Genomic DNA, 18,598 nt, shown 5'->3' with positions numbered 1-18,598 from the left:
CTCTTGCACATTGCATAAATCAGTGGATATACTATCTTTTGAATATGTTGTTTAGGTTTCAAAAACATTGTTTTATTACTATTTGTTTATGTAGTTTAGAAATAGTTGTGAATTTCCAGGGTTGGCTTGTATCGTCGATATGTAGTAGAAGCAGGCAGCCAATTGTTCCTAATTATCCAGGGCAACTGGCTATACAAGCCAAGTGTACCAGTAGGTTGTCATTTAGTGACTGATCGTATGGAAATGCCTGCCAAATACTCTCAAAGCTAGGCTAAATTGAAGAAACACTAACGAAGCTATTTTTGTCATGGTCCTTTTCCTAAATGTTCGAGATCTTTTCTCGATCTCTGTATGAGAGTGTTCCTTATTGTCTGTAGACACAGTCAGAATACAAATATTTTAACTCTCCAAAAAACAGCTATATCATTTTTTGAAACATGTCATTTTTTTTAAGGTTATAACATTAGTTATGGGAGTTGACAGAAATTTGAAGTCAAAATCAAATTCATTCTGCTGGAGCATGAGTGAATGAATTATAGTTGCTATGCCAAAAACTTGCCGCCAAATGTATTTCTTTGAGAAAGAAATATGTAGGAGTTAGGGTGGAACATTTGAGACCAAGGCTGCAGAGTCTGGGCTAACCCACATGTGATCCAAATGCTGCTCTAACTTGTAACTGTGTATAGCTGAGTGTAAGTAAGAAAGATAAACAATATCATGTAGAAGGGGGGATGGTGGAGCAGGTTGAGCTGGGAACAGAGTTAGTCACAGAGCATGGCTTGATGTGTTTCAGGCACAGATGGACGTAGTATAAGCCGTCAGATGTCCTCTGACAGCATGTCCAGTATCAACAGTCTCTCCAGTGCCTGCAGCGTCACCAGTCAACAGTCAGCGGCAACAGACGGCGACTGCAAATCCAAAAAGAAGAAGAAAGGATGGGTACGTATAAGGTTTTTAACTGCAATTTTTATTAAGACAAGTCAGTCTTAGCCGGCCATTTTAAAGTTAAGGTGTATTTTGCCAAAGCCATCATTGCGTGACAGGAGAGACCACTGAACCTTAAGTTCATTATGTAACAGTGCACTTTCAGAAGCCCATGAAGGCTTTAAAATGATTCCCTAAATGCCAACACTAAAGTTTTTGTGATAAGGAATTTATCAGACTTCACAAAAAGGTTCACATATCAGTTCATAGAATCGAGCAAAAGGTGTTACTTAAAAATGCCGAACATTACATGAAATACAGTTCTCTAACCCCTACATAGATATTGCCTCAAGAGCGTTCTATTGTCAAAGTTTCCAGTTTGGAGTTAATTGGTATGCTGCTGTCAGACCTGCCTTTGGAGGTCTTTAAGAAGGTTTGTTTTTGAATTGTCTGGGATTTAAGATCTGTTGACAAGAGTAATGTTATGTGAGTAATGTCTTCTTATTTGACAGATTTATAGATTTGGCGATTCTGGCAGAAAAAATGTTCGAGAGTGCTGTCAGATATTTGACAAGCTTTATTCATCAATCATGGAGTTCCTTTAGATATTTGTGCATCCAAAGTGGCTGTAGAGTTAAGACAGTTTACTGTCGTAAAGCAGAGACATTTTATTGCACTAATTGCCTGTTGACATATGAAGCATATAAGATGGTTTTAGCAGTTGACAGTTTCTGAAGTTTCTCTCCTAAGTAATAGGTAGGACAAATAAAAAACACTAACTCTTGGTAAAGAGACAGTCCTTGTATGGCATACAAACTGGACAAGCCATACCAGAGCGGGTGGAGGTGTATTTAATTCCAAAACTAATTCCATTAAGCAGCTGGGTTGAATTAGAGAGCAAGCGAAAAGGAACTATGAGAAAAAACAGTTCCACAGGGCCAATCTATGTAATGGCTTGTAATATGGTTGTCTGGGTAGGCTCTTGTACATGTAGGCATGAAAAGATCGGTGCTGGGGTGCTTGCTGCACATGTGCTAGTGGGGAAGTATTGTTTATACAGTGCTGGTGTCCAACCGATGACGACTTATATAAATATGGTCTCAGTCTGAAAGATGTGATGCTAAACCATGTCAGTACAAATATTTTACCAGGCTTCTGTATTGCCCTATGAGTTCTGCTGAAGATAAGCAAATGTTGCCATAAAGTCTAAACGATGTTTTCTGCAGATTGATGTTGATTTTATCCTTTAACAGGTATACAGTGTCTGCTTTGGTAACAAATGCAAGACAAGATTAAGTTGTTTGGAAATAATATTATAATTTCTCTTCTGGTTGAAGGGCTTTCTGTACTGCATTCTGGCACTTAGCCAGATATTTACTTACCAAATAGAACACCGATTTCTGCATGTTTACAAAATTGATAAAACTGACACACAATGTGTCTGTGTCTTTGAAGATTTTGGAAGAGCTAGACTGTGGTGAACATTTAGTAGAACTTAACCACATTATTTATAATGGCAGTAAATTTCATTGATTTGTGTTTTTTTTTTTTTTGTGAATTTCAGTTACGAAGCTCCTTCAGTAAAGCGTTCTCACGGAAGAAGAGCAAGCACGGTTCAATGTCTGACTGCGAGCCTGACACGGCTAGTCTTCACTCAGACATGTCTGCCCCTAACTCTCCCCTCTTGCAAAATCACATGGTTGGAGGCTCCCCACTGAAGGGATCACAGTCAATGTAAGTAAATCTAAATTTTTGTTTAGTTCAAATTTTGGATCTCCTCACGTAGTTCATATCTTGGACCTTCCCTGGCCACCTTTGTAAAAAAAATGAAACGTCAGTGAGAAATATTGCATAGAGTTTACATGTAGTTGAATAGGATAAAAGAATGTCTTTCTTAGTTGAAAATTTAATTTAAAACTTTGTGATGAGGATTTTCTTCTTGTTAAATGGAAAAGTTTGTTGAGATAATGTCTTCCTTAGTTAAATGGAAAAGTTTGTTGAGAGGATGTCTTTCTTCATTAAATAAAAAAGTTTGTTGAGAGGGTGTCTTCTTAATTAGTTCCAAGTCCAATGGAAAATTGTGAAATTTTACTGAAAAAGAAGGCTATCTCTGATTATCTGTAATTGTGTTAACAGGGTGGAGGAGGGTACATCCTCAGTTACAGATCTGAAGAAACAGTTGCGAGAAAAGGACATGAAACTGACAGACATACGATTGGAAGCCCTGACCTCTGCCCACCAGTTAGAACAGCTCAAGGAGACCATGTCCAAAATGAAGGTAAGACAGGACTGCAGAATTGTGTGAAGACATGATAAATAGAAGGAGCAAATTTTAAGTGAAAGTATTTTCTATCTTGATAACTCATTTATAGCCTTAGGCTAACTTGAAGCTTCCTTCATGTGAAAAAGTGAATGAAATGGTGGCAGGAATTTTACATCCTGAAAACTATTACTTTTGCTGAAACATTTCTTCTGTAGAAACTTTTCACAATTGCTTAGGTTTTATTCTTTATTACTTCAGCCATGCCTGTGGTTAAACTTCAGTCTTTGTGTGGCGTGTCAAGATACGTTTTCTATCCCCACAAATCTAAAAGCTTTTTTTTATCTCGAACCAAACATTTTATCTAAACTCAACATTTGTTGAAGAAAGAAAAACAATGCAGGAGTCTTCAGTCCGGTTAACAAAAAGCCTGATGCACCGTGCTTGTGTGTAAAAGCAACCAGAAACAGAAAGCTATTTAAAAGCAGCTGTAAGTTTGTCTCCCCATTGGGATGTCCACATTAACCCACAGTTTAGGTTTTATTAAACGAGACAGTTGTTATGCCAACATAAAGCCAGTTTACAACAGACAACATGGTTAAAAAAAAGCCCAGTTGAGGTATTATATAGAGGTGGACTCCCCATATTGGTTGAGCTGGAGATTTATCTTGTCGTGGTGAAATTCTAGAGTTGCCACTGTCACTCTTGATGCTCCCTAACAGATGTTGGGTTTTGGAGCTGTTTATGTATGATGAAGAGCAATGATCTTATCCTGCAACAGCTGGAGAACTGTTATCAGCGTGTTCTTTACACTTGTCATTTAATGACAAAGCCTGCATGTAATCTCCCCTGAAGACTGCACAACATCAAAACTATGTCCACCTACGTCATTGTCCATAATTCTTACAGTGAACAGCACGCTCATCTCTCAGAGAGAGTCTTACTGGTTACACACAGAGGTCCAAATTACAGAGAAAACCCATCACTTTTGGCTGTAATGCTGCAGGGCTTGTGTGCTAACTGTTTTATGAACACATACAAGTATACTTGAAAAAGTGTGACATACTACAGGAAAAGAAAACAAGGGCATATAACTTTGGATTGCTTCACTGTTGAAGGCCTGAAGGAGTGTTAGAAGTTCCCTGCATAGTAAAACATTTCTCTGTTCATAAGGTTTATGTCATTTTAAGCATCCTCACTTGCAAACAGTCTTTTCTTTAGCAAGGGTAAAAAAAAGTTGGTCTTCAAACCTTTTAAGTCTTTTGTAATTAGCTCTCAGAAGAATTTACCTCAAAACTGAAATTGTATTTCCATGGGTTGATGGGCTTGCTTGCTTTTGTCATTTTGTGTGCATGTATCAGTGTATGAGATATACTCTGTGCGGGGCCTCCGTGCGTGGCTCAGTTGGTTAGCGCACTAGCGCAGAGTAATGACCCAGGAGCCTCTCACCAATGCGGGCGCTGTTAGGTCAAGTCTGTCAGCAACCTGCAGATGGTCATGGGTTTCCCCAGGGCTCTGCCTAGTTTCCTCCCACCATAATGCTGACAGCCATCGTATAAGTGAAATGTTCTTGAGTATGGTGTAAAACACCAATCAAACAAATAAATATACTCTGTGTCTCTTTGTTTGAATTAACACAGTGTACAGTAATATCAGCCATTCACACTTTTTTTTTGATGAAAATTAGAAGTAGGAATTTCTTAGAAACTGATATTACTTTTTTAGTTTAAAAAAGCTTAGTTTTCATTCTGTCTTAACTTTGTACAAGTGGTAAATTAATCTTCACTTGGTGACTGAACATGTGTTTCCACCCTTAAAATTAAGCACCATCATACCTAAAGTGAAAAGGTTTTTAGTATGGTGTTAAACAACAGTTGGTCAGTCAGTCAATCATAATGAATGTCCTTGGCACTTGATGATTTTCAGTAATTCTTCTTAGGTTTTCTTATCTTCTCATTTTTTGGACTCAGGGGCCTCCGTGGCTCAGTCGGTTAGCGTGCTAGCACAGCGTAATGACCCAGGAGCCTCTCACCAATGCGCTGTGAGTTCAAGTCCAGCTCATGCTGGCTTCCTCTCCGGCCGTATGTGGGAAGGTTTGTTAGCAGCCTGCGGATGGTTGTGGGTTTCCCCCGGGCTGTGCCCGGTTTCCACCCACCATAGTGCTGGCCGCCGTCGTATAAGTGAAATATTCTTGAGTACAGCGTAAAACACAAATCAAATAAATAAATAAACATTTTTTGGACTCATCCTCATCAGCGTCTCTCTGATTTTTATTTGTAGAATGAGATGAGTGCTCTCAAAGCCGACAATGACCGTCTGCATAAAATGATGTCCTCGCGGTCATTAAACACATCGCAGTCATCACTACAGCAGAGGTCTAGTAGTGACTCTCTGGAGAGAGCACTCAGCATGGGGGAACAGAGCAGCCTAGGTGAGGCAATAAACTGAAAGTGAAAGACCAACTGATTTGTCAGTGGGAATCACAGCATATGGCCATATCCATTGCTGCTAGATTGCTGTCATGTTCATGTTGAAATCTTAAAGCAAATGAGCCTAGGGACGGACAGTGTACGTGTATGTTCTGAATTTAAAGCACTGCATCATACATCATATTGCATACATCAGTTACATATATATATATATATATATATATATATATATATATATATATATATATTATATTACCACTATCGTTGGAAGTGATGGGCTTCTTTTTCTTTAAAGTGACCACTGTAAGGTATTAATGTATCTTGATTGAAAAAAATTTAATCTTTTTGTGGAGAAGATGCCAGTGTGATACTGGTAGCATTTCAGCCGCAGTGGTGACCTGGGTTGGTGTTGGGGTTGGGGGGGGTGTCCAAGTCAGAATGGCAGTTGTTTCCTTGTAATACATACATGTAGTACTACGGTACCAATTTGTCCACAAATCATTGTTGCAAAGGCAAGAACGAGAAATACACAACACAGATTAATCTCAGATTATTTTAGGTGGGAAAGGCTCCCCATTACTGAACAGTTTTTGTGAGGTTTTGCCACAAATATTGCTGCTTCTGACTAAGAAAAGGATCTGAATGCTTTAGGCCTGTGCCAAGAAAAAAGTCACCATGTATAGATACAAATTTGATTGTCTCCAAATCCAACAAATTCTGATTTATTTCACAATTATTGGACAAGCATTCCTGAAAAAAAGGGCTTTTTTTATTGACACCCTGTCAGATTATTTGATTTCTTGCCAGACATTTAAGGAAGTATAAATATATCTGTGTTAATATTCAAATTCTGTACTTTCTAGACTGAGTCGAGTAGGTTCAAGAATAGACATCAGATTGTTAAAGCTAGAAAAAAATTGGCATTCTTTGGATAGAAAAATCTTGCTCAAAATACAACTATATATCATATAAAAATTGTTGCAAGTAAATTGTCTGCATAAACTCAGATTGTAAATATGATTATATTTGCATTGCTGCAGATATATTGACGCTTCAAGAAAACATTGATCGTGAAGGGAAAAGGGTAACCATCACAGTAATCCTGGGTTCAAATCCAGATCCATTAAAGAGGGTAGAGGTAAGTTGTGCGTTGTCTGATTTGAAGTAAAGTCATTTGTCTTTTGAATTATTGTTGTTAAACCAGATGGTTATTGTTCTGCTGAACTCATTGTTATGAAACAAAAGACTTGCTATTGTTGTTATTGTTTCTTTTCAGGCTTTGGTTTAAAAAAAAAGTTAATAAAAAAAGTAAAACATAGATGTACCATTGTCTAAGATCAATAGAAGCCTTGGATTGCTAGTTAAATTTGTACTGTTTGTTCTTGCAGAAATTGTTTGAAACTTTAATTGGGTCGCTATCTGTAAGTGGGAAAACAAAGTGGGATATCTTAGACAGCATTGTGCGGAAAATATTTAAGGTAAGTTCTTTCAGTGATGCAGTTTGATTAGAAATTATGTCTTAATGCCATTCTGACAGCACAACTTTGAACATTTTGTATGAAAAACAAATAAAAAAATTACTGTATGACTTTTTCACAAATTTGCCAGTTTGGTAAAACCCATGGGTGTATGCCAGACTATTACGATGCAGCTAAACTGTTTTCATGAAGGGCAATTTGGTTATATATAAATTCTGTTAACATTTTTGACCTTACTGAAAAGCTGAATCTTGAGTAAACAAGTATAAAAGAAGCAGTCATTTTCACGTGTTTGTTTTACCCCATGTCTGTCGGCTCTGCAAACTGATATGTTATCTCGAGTTTACTTTCCCTCTAAGTTATTTCGTGAGAAAACAGTAACTGTTATGCAATAGGTGTCTAAGCGGTAACTGTCTGAAATGCTGTATGCTACATTTGCTGCGTCAATGGCTTTTTGGAGCCTGGGAAAAGCCTGATATACAACTACTGTTTGTTTATGTAAATATATTCCCATAAGTCTCAAAGGAGAAAAGTTAAGGTTCTCGAGTGTTTGGTTACTTGTGCGTAGAGCATTCTTCAATATCACTTTGTGAATGCACCAATGGAAAAAGAACAATCATTGCATGAGGTGTGTACTTTTAGCCTGTGATATGATATCCTGAATAGTATTTCTGTAAAACTGGTGAAAACAAGTATTAATTTCTTTTGATAAAAATGAAGAAAATGCTAGATATTCTGAAAGATTTCTGATATAAATGTGGTATATATACATTGTATCGTCTAATAACTTGGAAAAATTAAATATGCTATGAATCCCATTGAGGCATTTTGGCCTACACATGAGGATCTCTAGACCAAATTTTAAACGTCTTACCCAGACCAGAGGTAAAAATTTGTTAAGAAAGTTGTTTTAGAAATTAAAGTGTGCACTTACTTCAGTAGTGGTGCACATGTATGTGTGCATGTTTTCTTCACTTGTTGACTGTTGCATGTTTCTGTGTTCACCATGATATTGTTTTTTTACGTGATTAATTTGGTTCTTATTTTACAGGAGTATGTGTTGAGGGTAGACCCTGTGACAAACCTGGGGCTGAATGCTGAAAGTGTGTACAGTTACCATGTGGGGGAGATAACACGGACTAAAGGTACGTAGGCCATTGCTACAGTTGACTGTTGAACAGTGACTCATCAGACATAGTTTATGTCTTCAGCTTTAAAGGAATATAGGATATTTGGAAGTATTGAATAATATGATCACCCATAAACTGTTGAACATCCTAAACATTTTACTTCCGCCTTGAGTGCGTCATAAAACACCAAATAAATAAATAAATCTAAGTGAAATATTCTTGAGTACAGCGTAAAACTCCAATCAAATGGGCAAATAATTAAATAAACAGTTATTCATGAAATTTAGCTTTGTTTGCTCTTAATTTTGTAGATGCAGAGACCCCAGAATTGTTACCTGTAGGGTACCTTGTTGGAGATACAATGCAAATAGGAATATGCTTGAAAGGTGAGCACAAACTTGGACATTGGTATTGCCTTTGATCTGTTCAAAAGGCAAATTTTCACTTAAAGAAAGGTGTAATGCAAAAATGCAGAATATACCTGTAGCTATGTTTTCATTCATATTTGTTATTTTTGCTCACATGATTGTTGTTGTTATTGACAATCCAGGCACCCATCAGAATAGTGTGGATTCCCTGGCCTTTGAGACCCTCATCCCTAAGAGCATTGTGCAGAGATATGTATCACTGTTACTGGAGCACAGACGGATCATTCTGTGTGGACCTAGTGGTACAGGAAAAACATATCTGGCCCAGAAACTGTCAGAGCACCTCGTACTCAGGTAAGACACAGTTGGCTTTATGTTTGTTTTCAGGTAGCAATAATAATGATAACAGGGAAATCTGTCACTCAGCTTGCCGGAACACCAAAAATGGAAATCATTTCTTTTATGCATCATAGTGTAGCTATCATTTTGTGATATTAAGAGCAGTCAGCATTTGCTGTACAAAAAAAGGAAATGATCATATATATAGAAAAAATATTAATACCGATGTAATCCCTGCAAGATGTCTGCAGTGTTGTGGACGAGGAGTGTCACTTTTTCAGTGTATTGTCTTAACTGTGCCAGAGGTTGACATGACACTGTGCAAAAATTTATTATTGGATATTTGTCTCCAAATGAGATGTTCAGACACTTGATATGCAGTTGGTATGTTCTCATAATAATGTGGCACAAATTCTTGGTTTAGTCTTAAAGTAAAGCATGTCAAAAGTTGTTAGGAAAAAGTCTGCATGTATGCTTAATGTGTCCTCTCTTGATTTTTTTTGTTTTTGTTGAAAGTGAATCCATTTGTTTGTGAATATTGGAAATAGTACAGTGTTATGCACCATCGCACTTTGCAGATCCGGCAAGAAGCTGACGGCAGGATCTATCGCTACATTCAACGTGGATCACAAGTCTGCTAAAGAACTACGCCAGTATTTGTCAAACATCGCGGAGCAGTGTGAAAGTACAAGTGTAGGTGAACTCCCCAGTGTTATAATCCTGGATAACTTGCACCATGTGGGATCTCTAGGAGAAGTCTTTAATGGATTCCTCAGTGTCAAGTATCAGAAATGGTAAATATAATTTTGCTGTAGTTTATGATATTTTCATCATATAAGTGCTTGATTGCAAATTTAAATATGTTTTAAATTTGTTATGGTGTAGATTTTTTTTGATATTATTATATTTGGAGGTTGTGTAGAAAAAAAATTTCCATAAATTTATTGATATTCATTGTTTTATGAAAGAAAAATGTGATATCAGGAGGCTGCTCCAAGGGGAATAACTCATCTTGGCCGAACTCCCCCTTATTATGTCACTGCATGATGTTATGACTATAAAACCAGATCTTTTTGTTGCTGATCTTTATAATTCTTACACATTATTTCTCGCCATGGGAATTTCATGTACAATGAAGTGAAAAGAGCTACAATTTATTAGTTCAATTTTATGCTTTCTTACAGTCCCTACATAATTGGTACAATGAACCAGGCAACCTGTTCAACAACAAACTTACAGCTGCACCACAACTTTAGATGGGTTCTTTGTGCCAACCATATGGAACCCGTAAAGGGGTTCCTAGGGAGGTTCTTGAGGCGTAAGCTTGTGGAGGCTGAGGTCAGGATGGGAACGAGGAACAATGACCTCAACAAAATCATTGACTGGATTCCTAAGGTCTGGCAGCATTTGAACAAATTCCTGGAGACGCACAGCTCTTCAGATGTTACCATTGGTAAGTAAAGGAGCCATCTCAACTTTTATTTGTGTCTTAATCTGGAGTTAAAATACATAGTGTTTGAATGCTTTTTTTAAGGTTGAGATGAAGAGGCATTATTAATTGGCATTATTATGCCCATATGGCAAGCTTTATATATATATTTGAAAGGAATGGCAACCACATGCGCAAGCATGATATATGCCAGTGCAAGGGGGGAAAAAACAGTTCATTATCTGGGTTTGTCTCCTTTATAAACAGAGGTGTAATAGGGAGGGTTTCGCATAGAGACAGATATACAAGATGCAAATACAATGGAAAGGGAACTCAGTTCTGAGAAAAGATGGTCATTAGGCCAATATTATATCAATTCATTTAACCTTGAACTAATAACTACATACTATCTAGAATTTCTTACATCATGGAAAAAAGGAGTCAGCAGCCTGGAGGCTTTCTTTATGTTACGGTCTGAACACATTACATAATCGCAAGCTTTGCTGTTCACATTGCTAGGAATCTCCACGGATTTTCTTTCTTTCCATCTTGCTTTGAGTGTTTGCTGTATTGCAAGACCACTTGAAATCACTGAAATTCCACATCGTAACAGAAATTTTTATTATACCAGTACTCTTTCATACTGTAATACCCAGACAGATTTATACTCTTCTGCTATTTGCATGTAATGACTTTTCTTGATTTACTTTGGAAATGTTCAACCTCATTCATTCATTTATTTTTGAACATATCATTCATTTGGATCAAGATGGACAACTGACGATAACATTTGTTGTTGTATTACAGGACCACGCTTGTTCTTATCCTGTCCCATGGACATAGCAGGCTCCCAGGTTTGGTTTACTGACCTATGGAATTACAGTATTATACCATACCTCCTGGAGGCTGTGAGGGAAGGACTACAGGTAGGAGTTATCTCCCTTGTCTCACTTTCTCTAAAATAACAAAATTATTTTGAAGGCGGGTATAGGTGGTAAGATGAACACTATATGCATAGAGGACAGGGTGCTTATATAGCAACTTGCAACAGCAAATGATGAGTGAGGCCAAGGCCTGAAGCACAATAAAAATCAAATTTGGTGTAAAAACTACTAAAGAACAAAGGGTACTTTGATTTCTTGCATCATTGAGTCTTGTCTTATCACAAATTTTTTCGTATCGCCTTGCCAGATTATGACAGAATATTTCTTTTTCTTCAGTTAGTGGAATTGCAATATTGCAATATTGCAATATTATTCATGTTCAGGAGTTTTTATGTATATTCTGGCCTGTGATTCAGATGTATGGCAAGAGAGCTCCATGGGAGGACCCTGCTGATTGGGTGATTGAGACATATCCATGGAGTAATAACAGCAACCAGGATTGGCCATCACTCCTTAGGCTCCGCCCAGAGGATGTGGGTTTTGACACCCAGGGTGTGGCCCCTCCCCAGATCAAGAACAACCCCACCATAAAGGAGACAACCAGTGAGGGAGAAGGGGACCCCCTGGTAGGTTAGCATACATTTCTGACTCTATGCATGTTTTACAGCTTTGTGAAAAAAGGTGTGAACTGAATGTTGTCATCCAAAAGGAACCTGTGTTATTTTTGCTGTAAATGTATGACAAAACAATCATTAGAACTGGTTTTAATGCTAATCTAATGGAAAAAATCTTTCATGATGATTTTATAGTAGTAGATTTTGAAACCTTTTACTTAAAAAATGAAATGATGTGCTAATTGCATCCTTCATTTTACATTAAAGTTATGAAAAGAAAAATATAGTTTGGATTTTGCACACTAAGCCGAGGTTTAAAAACATGAAGCTAAATTACTAAATGACACAGGTTCCTATATTTTCTGTAAAAAATAGAAAATGAAATAAAAACATGCATGGTGTTATGTAATGTAGAAATGAGAAACTATTTTTTACTTTTGATACAGTAGTTTTTGATGTAATCCATTAACAGATAATGATTTTTAGCTGAGTGTAATAAGTGTGTAGAACTTCAGTTTTGGCTGAAATAAAGAGTTGATGGTTTTGGTATGTACTTTTCAGAGAAGGACGAAGTTAATTTTAACTTTAGTCAAGCAAAGAGGATTCCAACTGTTTGAATGTTAAAATAATTGAAATCGATGTAGAGTTAAATTCAGTTTTGTCAAACCTTAAACAAGCCGGATATTTGTCTTTCTAAAGTGTGGAAATAATGTGTAAAATGCATTAGCCATATAATTTTTTATTGGCTTAAAAATAGCTCAAAAATTGAAGTTGGCATGAGACAAGGTTGTGTTTTTACCGTTTGTTATTTCTGTGCCATATATTATTGCAGATGAGCATGTTGATGAGACTACAGGAGGCTGCTAGTTACTCCAGCCCCCAGAGCAATGACAGTGATTCCACAAGTCTGGATAGCCACAGCAGCATCATTCAGGAAGTGTCAACATCCAGTGCCGAGTCAACATGATGAAGACCAGTGCTGATTCTGTGAGATGCAGATTAACATCAAGTGCTGAGTCATGTGATTGTCTGCTAGAACAATTCATTATCAACATAAAAATGCTGCATCAAGTGAAATATCTGTTAGCTCCTTGCTATGCCTGTGTTCACGATGAACATGTTACAAACTGGTGAGAACAAATAAGGCATAGTCTTTGTGATGTTAGACATTGATTACAAGGTGAAACGCCAGAACCTGTGCAAAATAACTGTACATGATCAATTGTCAACAAAGCTTGGTAATGCTGTGTGATGCAAGGTATTGCTCGCACATTATTTCTGACGTCTTCATCCTTGAACTGTATTGTCCGTCTGATGTTGTGTCAACGTCAGATGATGGGTGGTGACAAAAGATCTGGTGCTGAAATTTTAAGGAGCTGCCAGAAGGATGTGATATCAGAAATTGACTGTAGGATTGTCAGTCCTTTGTGTCACTGCCTGTAAATGCTGACTGAGGAAGACAGTCTTCCAAACCTACTTAACTATACTGCCAGTCATATCAGTATTTTTCATGAACTCTGCACCCATGAGTCTGAAATCTGAATTTATGAAGGAACTGAGAGTGATGTATACTTGTATGTAGATGCTGAAAAGACAGCATATGACTGACCTTATATTGGATGACCGATTTGCTAAAGATACCAAGTGCTGCTGTGTAAGTTACATTTTGTGTTTGTTATAGAAAGTTGTGTACATGTACAAGAACATATTAAGGTCACTGAATGCCAAGGTCATTGAAGACATTGAAGGTCAAGGATCATGGACAAATTGTGGTAAAACTAAATCAAAAGAATTGATATTGCCTGAGAATCTCATATGCTGTATTTAATTATATTGTCAGCGATATGATTTCAGCCTGTGTCTTGTGGAGGAATTAGACAAGTAATATGTTCACACTGCCTGTTTATATAAAGTGTTTTTTTGTCTGCCTACCTGGAAGTGAACTTCCACTAAAGGGCAATGGTTTAAATACTTTACTGCTGGACTGTTGAAATGACAAATGTGAGTACTGCGGAGATGACTTTTCATAATGGTTACTCAAGCCTGCTAAATTCAGACCTTGATGCCTGTTCACATATGTGTATTCATGAGACAGTATGTCAGCACAACTCAGCTGTGTTGTACCTAGCATGCTGTTGGACCTATACAAATTGCTGAGGTTCAGTCTCCTAGGATAGTTGATCTACAGTGTGGGTTTATGGTAGTGGTAGTGTTACTGGGCATGTTGCAGCAAGCCAAGCTTATGTGTTCACACGTAAATTGCTAAGTATAAAGTTACGATCCTTGTCATATATCCCATATTGTGCAAGAAATGCCACGGTTTCAAGATAAAAGGCATGTTTGTCTGGAATCCTAGCAAAATCATTCTAATGCTTTGTAAGGATCTGAATAGCAAATTCTAGTTCCTACGCCTGCATGTATGGCTGGCATGTACTCTAGGATCATAGCATATGCTCTGTAGGATCATAGCATATGCTCTGTAGGATCTGGACAATGGCTGTAGTGTTTTGAATCCATGGCTCATGGTTTTGTTATCATATGATCAGGCATATTCTACCCCATGTCTTCATACTGGGCAGCCATAATTGAAACAGTAGTATTAAACCTTGCTGGTGAATGACTTAGCCTGAACTTTGGCTGATAGTTGTTCATGAAAAACTTGTCATCATCCATAACATCCTGTTTTAGGTTCTTCCGTTTTGTTCAGATGTATTGTCCTTTGCCTTTCATATTCTACGGGCTATGCAATTTTTTCTATCTTTTTCTATCAATTTGATGAGCAAAAGTTATTCTTTGCATGGCCGGATATCAGAATGTCAGTACTTGTCATTTATATAAAAATTTTACATCATCCATTGACCGGAAAATTCACTCCTTTACATCATGATTTGATCCATGGCAGTGGTTTCGTAGTGACTGAGCTTTCTAGGAGATAATACTGCCTAGACTAAGATAAAAAGACATTTTGATTCATGCTGCTATCAATGTCATCAGTGTGTCATGCAGACAAGCCATCAATTGTAAAAAAAGAATGAAAAGCATCCCCTTAACAGCATGTTACTGTCTGAGAAAAGTTGTCTAAGTGGCTTTGTGGGTTAGCTCCCATGTTATGCTGAATGTGCACACAAACAAGTATTCGTGTTACAAATGGAAATTTCTTACCAAATTTTAGTTAAGATTCATGAAACCGAAATTTACACATGAGATTCATAAAACCAAAAGAAAACATCTTCATTTTGGATGAAGTTATAAAAATGTTTTTAAAGACGTCATAATTTATAGTACCTTAATCCATTAATTTAACTGTCAAACACAACCCTTTTGTGTTTTCACCCAAATTTCCATCTGTGGATGTAGGTAGCCAGTGTCATTCGGATGATCATTTCTTCCATCTTCCACATCACTTGCTGACAATCAATCAATTAATCAATTGACCTGTTTGTTGAAAATCAACAAGGCGAATTCAAGGCGATCAATTTTGTTTTGACATCATGAAAATGTTCCACACTAGTTAAATGACACATGTTCACAAGTTTGTATGAAACATAATATATGTGTATATATAAATCTATAGACAGCAATTGTGATTTGGTTGTGCGGTGCGCTGGTGTATTTATTTATAGTCACAACTCCTAGCCATTGATTGGTTATCTAACTTGGTTTGTTGGTTACCCTTATTTCTTATGTGCAACCCCACCCTCCTCTCTTCTCATAGAAGACCCAAGATAGGCCAAGGAAGTGTGAATACTAGGAGTTTCGATTTCGAATCACTTTTTGAAGATGGCCCTTTAGGAAAAGCACCTAAAGAGTGGAATAGTAGAATAAAGCAAATATTCAATGTAATATCAAGAACCCCAGCCATGCCTGTAATTGGCATCTGTTTTTTTAGACTTCCGTATACAAATAAACAAACAAATTTCTTTACATAGGCCCTCAGCAGTGAATGTGGTAATTGGTTACCATCTCAATACCTGTGAGAAGAGTTAACTACCTTTGGTGGGTGAGGTCACAAAGGTCAGGAGTCATTCATTGCCAAAGAGCAGATGGCCAATGCTAAGTGTTAGTTGGCCAATTCAATGGTTAAGTGATGAGGCTAACAAGCTGCTAAAGTGAATAACTAGTGATATAGACTTCAGTGTGAAGACCAGTGTCTTGTTTAGTGCAATATGTGAACATAATGTAATATGTTATTGTACAGTCAGATGCATCTGTGTTCACAGCTGGTTTATATTATTATTATTATTATTATTATTACATAGTATTTTGTAGGCATATATGTACATAAGTGCAACATTTTTTTGTTTTTGTGTTTTTTTTTTTCTTCTTCTAATTTACTCAACAAAGTGAAACTAGTCACAAGCCATCAAAAAAGGCCTTTTTGTTATAATAATGGGTATAAACTGTTAATACCTACCCTTATGTGTTCCATGTCTCATTTTCTGTCTATGATATTGATAATAATAGTAATAATGGGCATCTCAGTCCAGGGTTAGACCACTGTCACTATTTCTCAGTCTGTATGTGTATATATTACTGATGTCTATGTTCAGTTTCATCCCTCTCACCTTCATAATCTTGCTAACCCTTTGTAAGTATTGTACAGTTTGTTAGAAGTGTAAATAGAAGTTGTTGTTTTCACCAGCAAGTACTGTAGTGCATGTGCTCGCTCAGGCAGAGTTGTGCCTAGATTGTTACATAAGAGGATTGCACACTACGTCCTATGTTACTTGTATGATGTAACAGGTGAAAGAGTATGCTGTTGTGCTTTTGTTTTTGGACTACATTGTCTTTTATAGTATGTTTTTTTTTCCTACTGCTTCACCACCTGTTCAAGTCTGAGTGTTACTTACTACAGTTTCGTGTCAATAGACATCATCATCAGCAAAAAACTAAAATAAAATGTTTTATTTTGTCCAGAAGATTTCTGCCTTTTCTTGTCTTTTTCATTGAAGATTTTAAGGTGGCTACATGCCAGCCAGCTGTCTGTGGTTCGGCTGGGACTTCAAGCGAGAAGGTTTGTTAGATATCTATCACCTAGGACAGGGTTAATATCAATAACATATATATAGATACTGGCAACCTGTGGATGGTCATGGGTTTTTATCCTGGCTCTGCCATCATATCGCTGTAGCCCTCCTATCAGAGAAATATAAGTAAATGTATATCGAATATATCCTCAGCTGGCGGAAATGAGAATATTTTCGTGTGTACCATGGCAAATATACAATGTTGGACGAAACTGGTTACAGGGACAAAAGTTTCAAGCTGGCTGGACAAAGACAAGCACCAGTACAAATCTAGTCGCAGTTGTCACAGTAAAGGTAAAATTTAAACCGTGCCTTGGAAGTAAAATGACCAAAATGAAACGCATTACGTTGGCGGAGTGCTTAGAGTGATTCCGTAGTAAGGGGTACTTTGGGGTTCGATCTTCAGTCAGAAGATGTCTAACACTTTAAAGTGGACAATTTGCATATTACAAAGGACCTGGTACAGTAAGGCGGGAAATCGGCCCCAGATTAAGAAAGTGCCGATTTCAAAAGCCAGTACAATTCTGTAAATTTTCAGATGAGAAGTATAAGACTTGATCGAAGCGCCCATGAATATTACATGACCATTGAAGAGATGATTGCTTAATAGTAATCTGCCCAAAATGCACTCCCTATCATAAATGGCAATTTTAGCTCAAACACGGCACTGTTTTTAATTTACTGTATGAAGATCGACGTTAATCAGAAAAAATATTTTTACTGGAACTTTCGCGTATGTATTTATGAGTGCTGTCAAAGTTTCGTTTTAGTTAACGTTTGTTTCCATATGCAAAACGTTAACTTTAAAATGTGATCATTTTTGTTATATTTTGCCAAGTTTAAAATCCATATTTCTGCCAAAGTCGGTAAGATATTCTTCATGGTACAACTAATAAACGAGGTCAATGTGGAGAACATGACGGAAGCACTTACAGAAAGAGTTCGAATCCTTGTCATTATTATTTTGTTCTTTGCAAACATACTTTGGTGTGTGTAAAGATCTAGACCAAGTCGTATTAAATAAGTGTTATAACATGAATTAGAATGGATTATTGTAAAGATATGCTAATACGTAACACGTGACCGCTACACCGAAATCATACGTGAATACTGCTTGGCAGCCTTATTATAGTCGTCTGTCATTTAGTTGTGCCACGTGTAATAAGTAGCTGAATAAAAAACTAAGTTACATTTGTTTTATATTTACGCTCTGCGTAAGAATTTTTAGAAAGTTACAGTTGTGGTACAGTGAATTTCCACACGCTACGTAAATGTGTTTCAGTATGACGAGTAAGCTTCCCATTCTCCACTTCATGACTTACCATATACATCGCTAACACGGATACATCACAGACTCCCTTTAATGTGTGTTTACAGATATATGACATGCGCTTGCCATATATAACCGGAAAATAGTGTAAAACAGAATAGAAAAAGGCGTGACCTTACGAATGTGTCAGCTGTTGTCGATCATACTATATAGTAAGTTTTGCTTCTTCGAGTGCACAGTTTCTTGCATTGGGCCTGTATTTATTAAGCAAGGCGTAAGTCATAAACTGTAAGTCCTTAAAAAGCAACACTCGGAACGGGAAAGAAATTAAACTGTGGTTAGTATATTGTTCTGAAGTAAAGAAGCAATGTACAGATTTTAAACTTTCTAAACCGAAACATTTCAGTTTTCACTTAAGTCTTAAGACGTTTTGATAAATACGGGCC

The 18,598-nt window shown here is 37.0% G+C and overlaps 1 protein-coding gene across 4 annotated transcripts in view; it reads left to right on the top strand.

Annotated features, from left to right (window-relative positions):
- The window catches only part of LOC135466787 (neuron navigator 2-like), a 195,840-nt gene extending 182,796 nt beyond the window's left edge, over nucleotides 1-13,044 (top strand). For 3 of the 4 annotated variants that reach the window (XM_064744503.1, XM_064744476.1, XM_064744485.1), the window contains exons 15-28: nucleotides 794-939; nucleotides 2,489-2,658; nucleotides 3,061-3,202; nucleotides 5,465-5,615; nucleotides 6,654-6,751; nucleotides 7,002-7,091; nucleotides 8,143-8,236; nucleotides 8,533-8,607; nucleotides 8,772-8,943; nucleotides 9,507-9,722; nucleotides 10,113-10,381; nucleotides 11,165-11,283; nucleotides 11,658-11,867; nucleotides 12,688-13,044. In XM_064744503.1, coding sequence (XP_064600573.1) covers nucleotides 794-939; nucleotides 2,489-2,658; nucleotides 3,061-3,202; nucleotides 5,465-5,615; nucleotides 6,654-6,751; nucleotides 7,002-7,091; nucleotides 8,143-8,236; nucleotides 8,533-8,607; nucleotides 8,772-8,943; nucleotides 9,507-9,722; nucleotides 10,113-10,381; nucleotides 11,165-11,283; nucleotides 11,658-11,867; nucleotides 12,688-12,822 — 2,087 coding nt within the window. In that variant the 3' untranslated portion in view covers nucleotides 12,823-13,044. Of the gene's footprint in view, nucleotides 1-793; nucleotides 940-2,488; nucleotides 2,659-3,060; nucleotides 3,203-5,464; nucleotides 5,616-6,653; nucleotides 6,752-7,001; nucleotides 7,092-8,142; nucleotides 8,237-8,532; nucleotides 8,608-8,771; nucleotides 8,944-9,506; nucleotides 9,723-10,112; nucleotides 10,382-11,164; nucleotides 11,284-11,657; nucleotides 11,872-12,687 lie in introns of all 4 variants that reach the window. The other variant, XM_064744493.1, reaches the window with a different exon arrangement.
- The last annotated feature ends 5,554 nt before the right edge of the window (nucleotides 13,045-18,598 follow it).

The sequence above is a fragment of the Liolophura sinensis genome, chromosome 1, assembly GCF_032854445.1.
Source record: "Liolophura sinensis isolate JHLJ2023 chromosome 1, CUHK_Ljap_v2, whole genome shotgun sequence".
In the NCBI taxonomy this organism is placed as follows: domain Eukaryota; kingdom Metazoa; phylum Mollusca; class Polyplacophora; order Chitonida; family Chitonidae; genus Liolophura; species Liolophura sinensis.
Note: the sequence above shows the minus strand (reverse complement) of the source record. Positions and strands in the feature narration are given on the sequence as shown.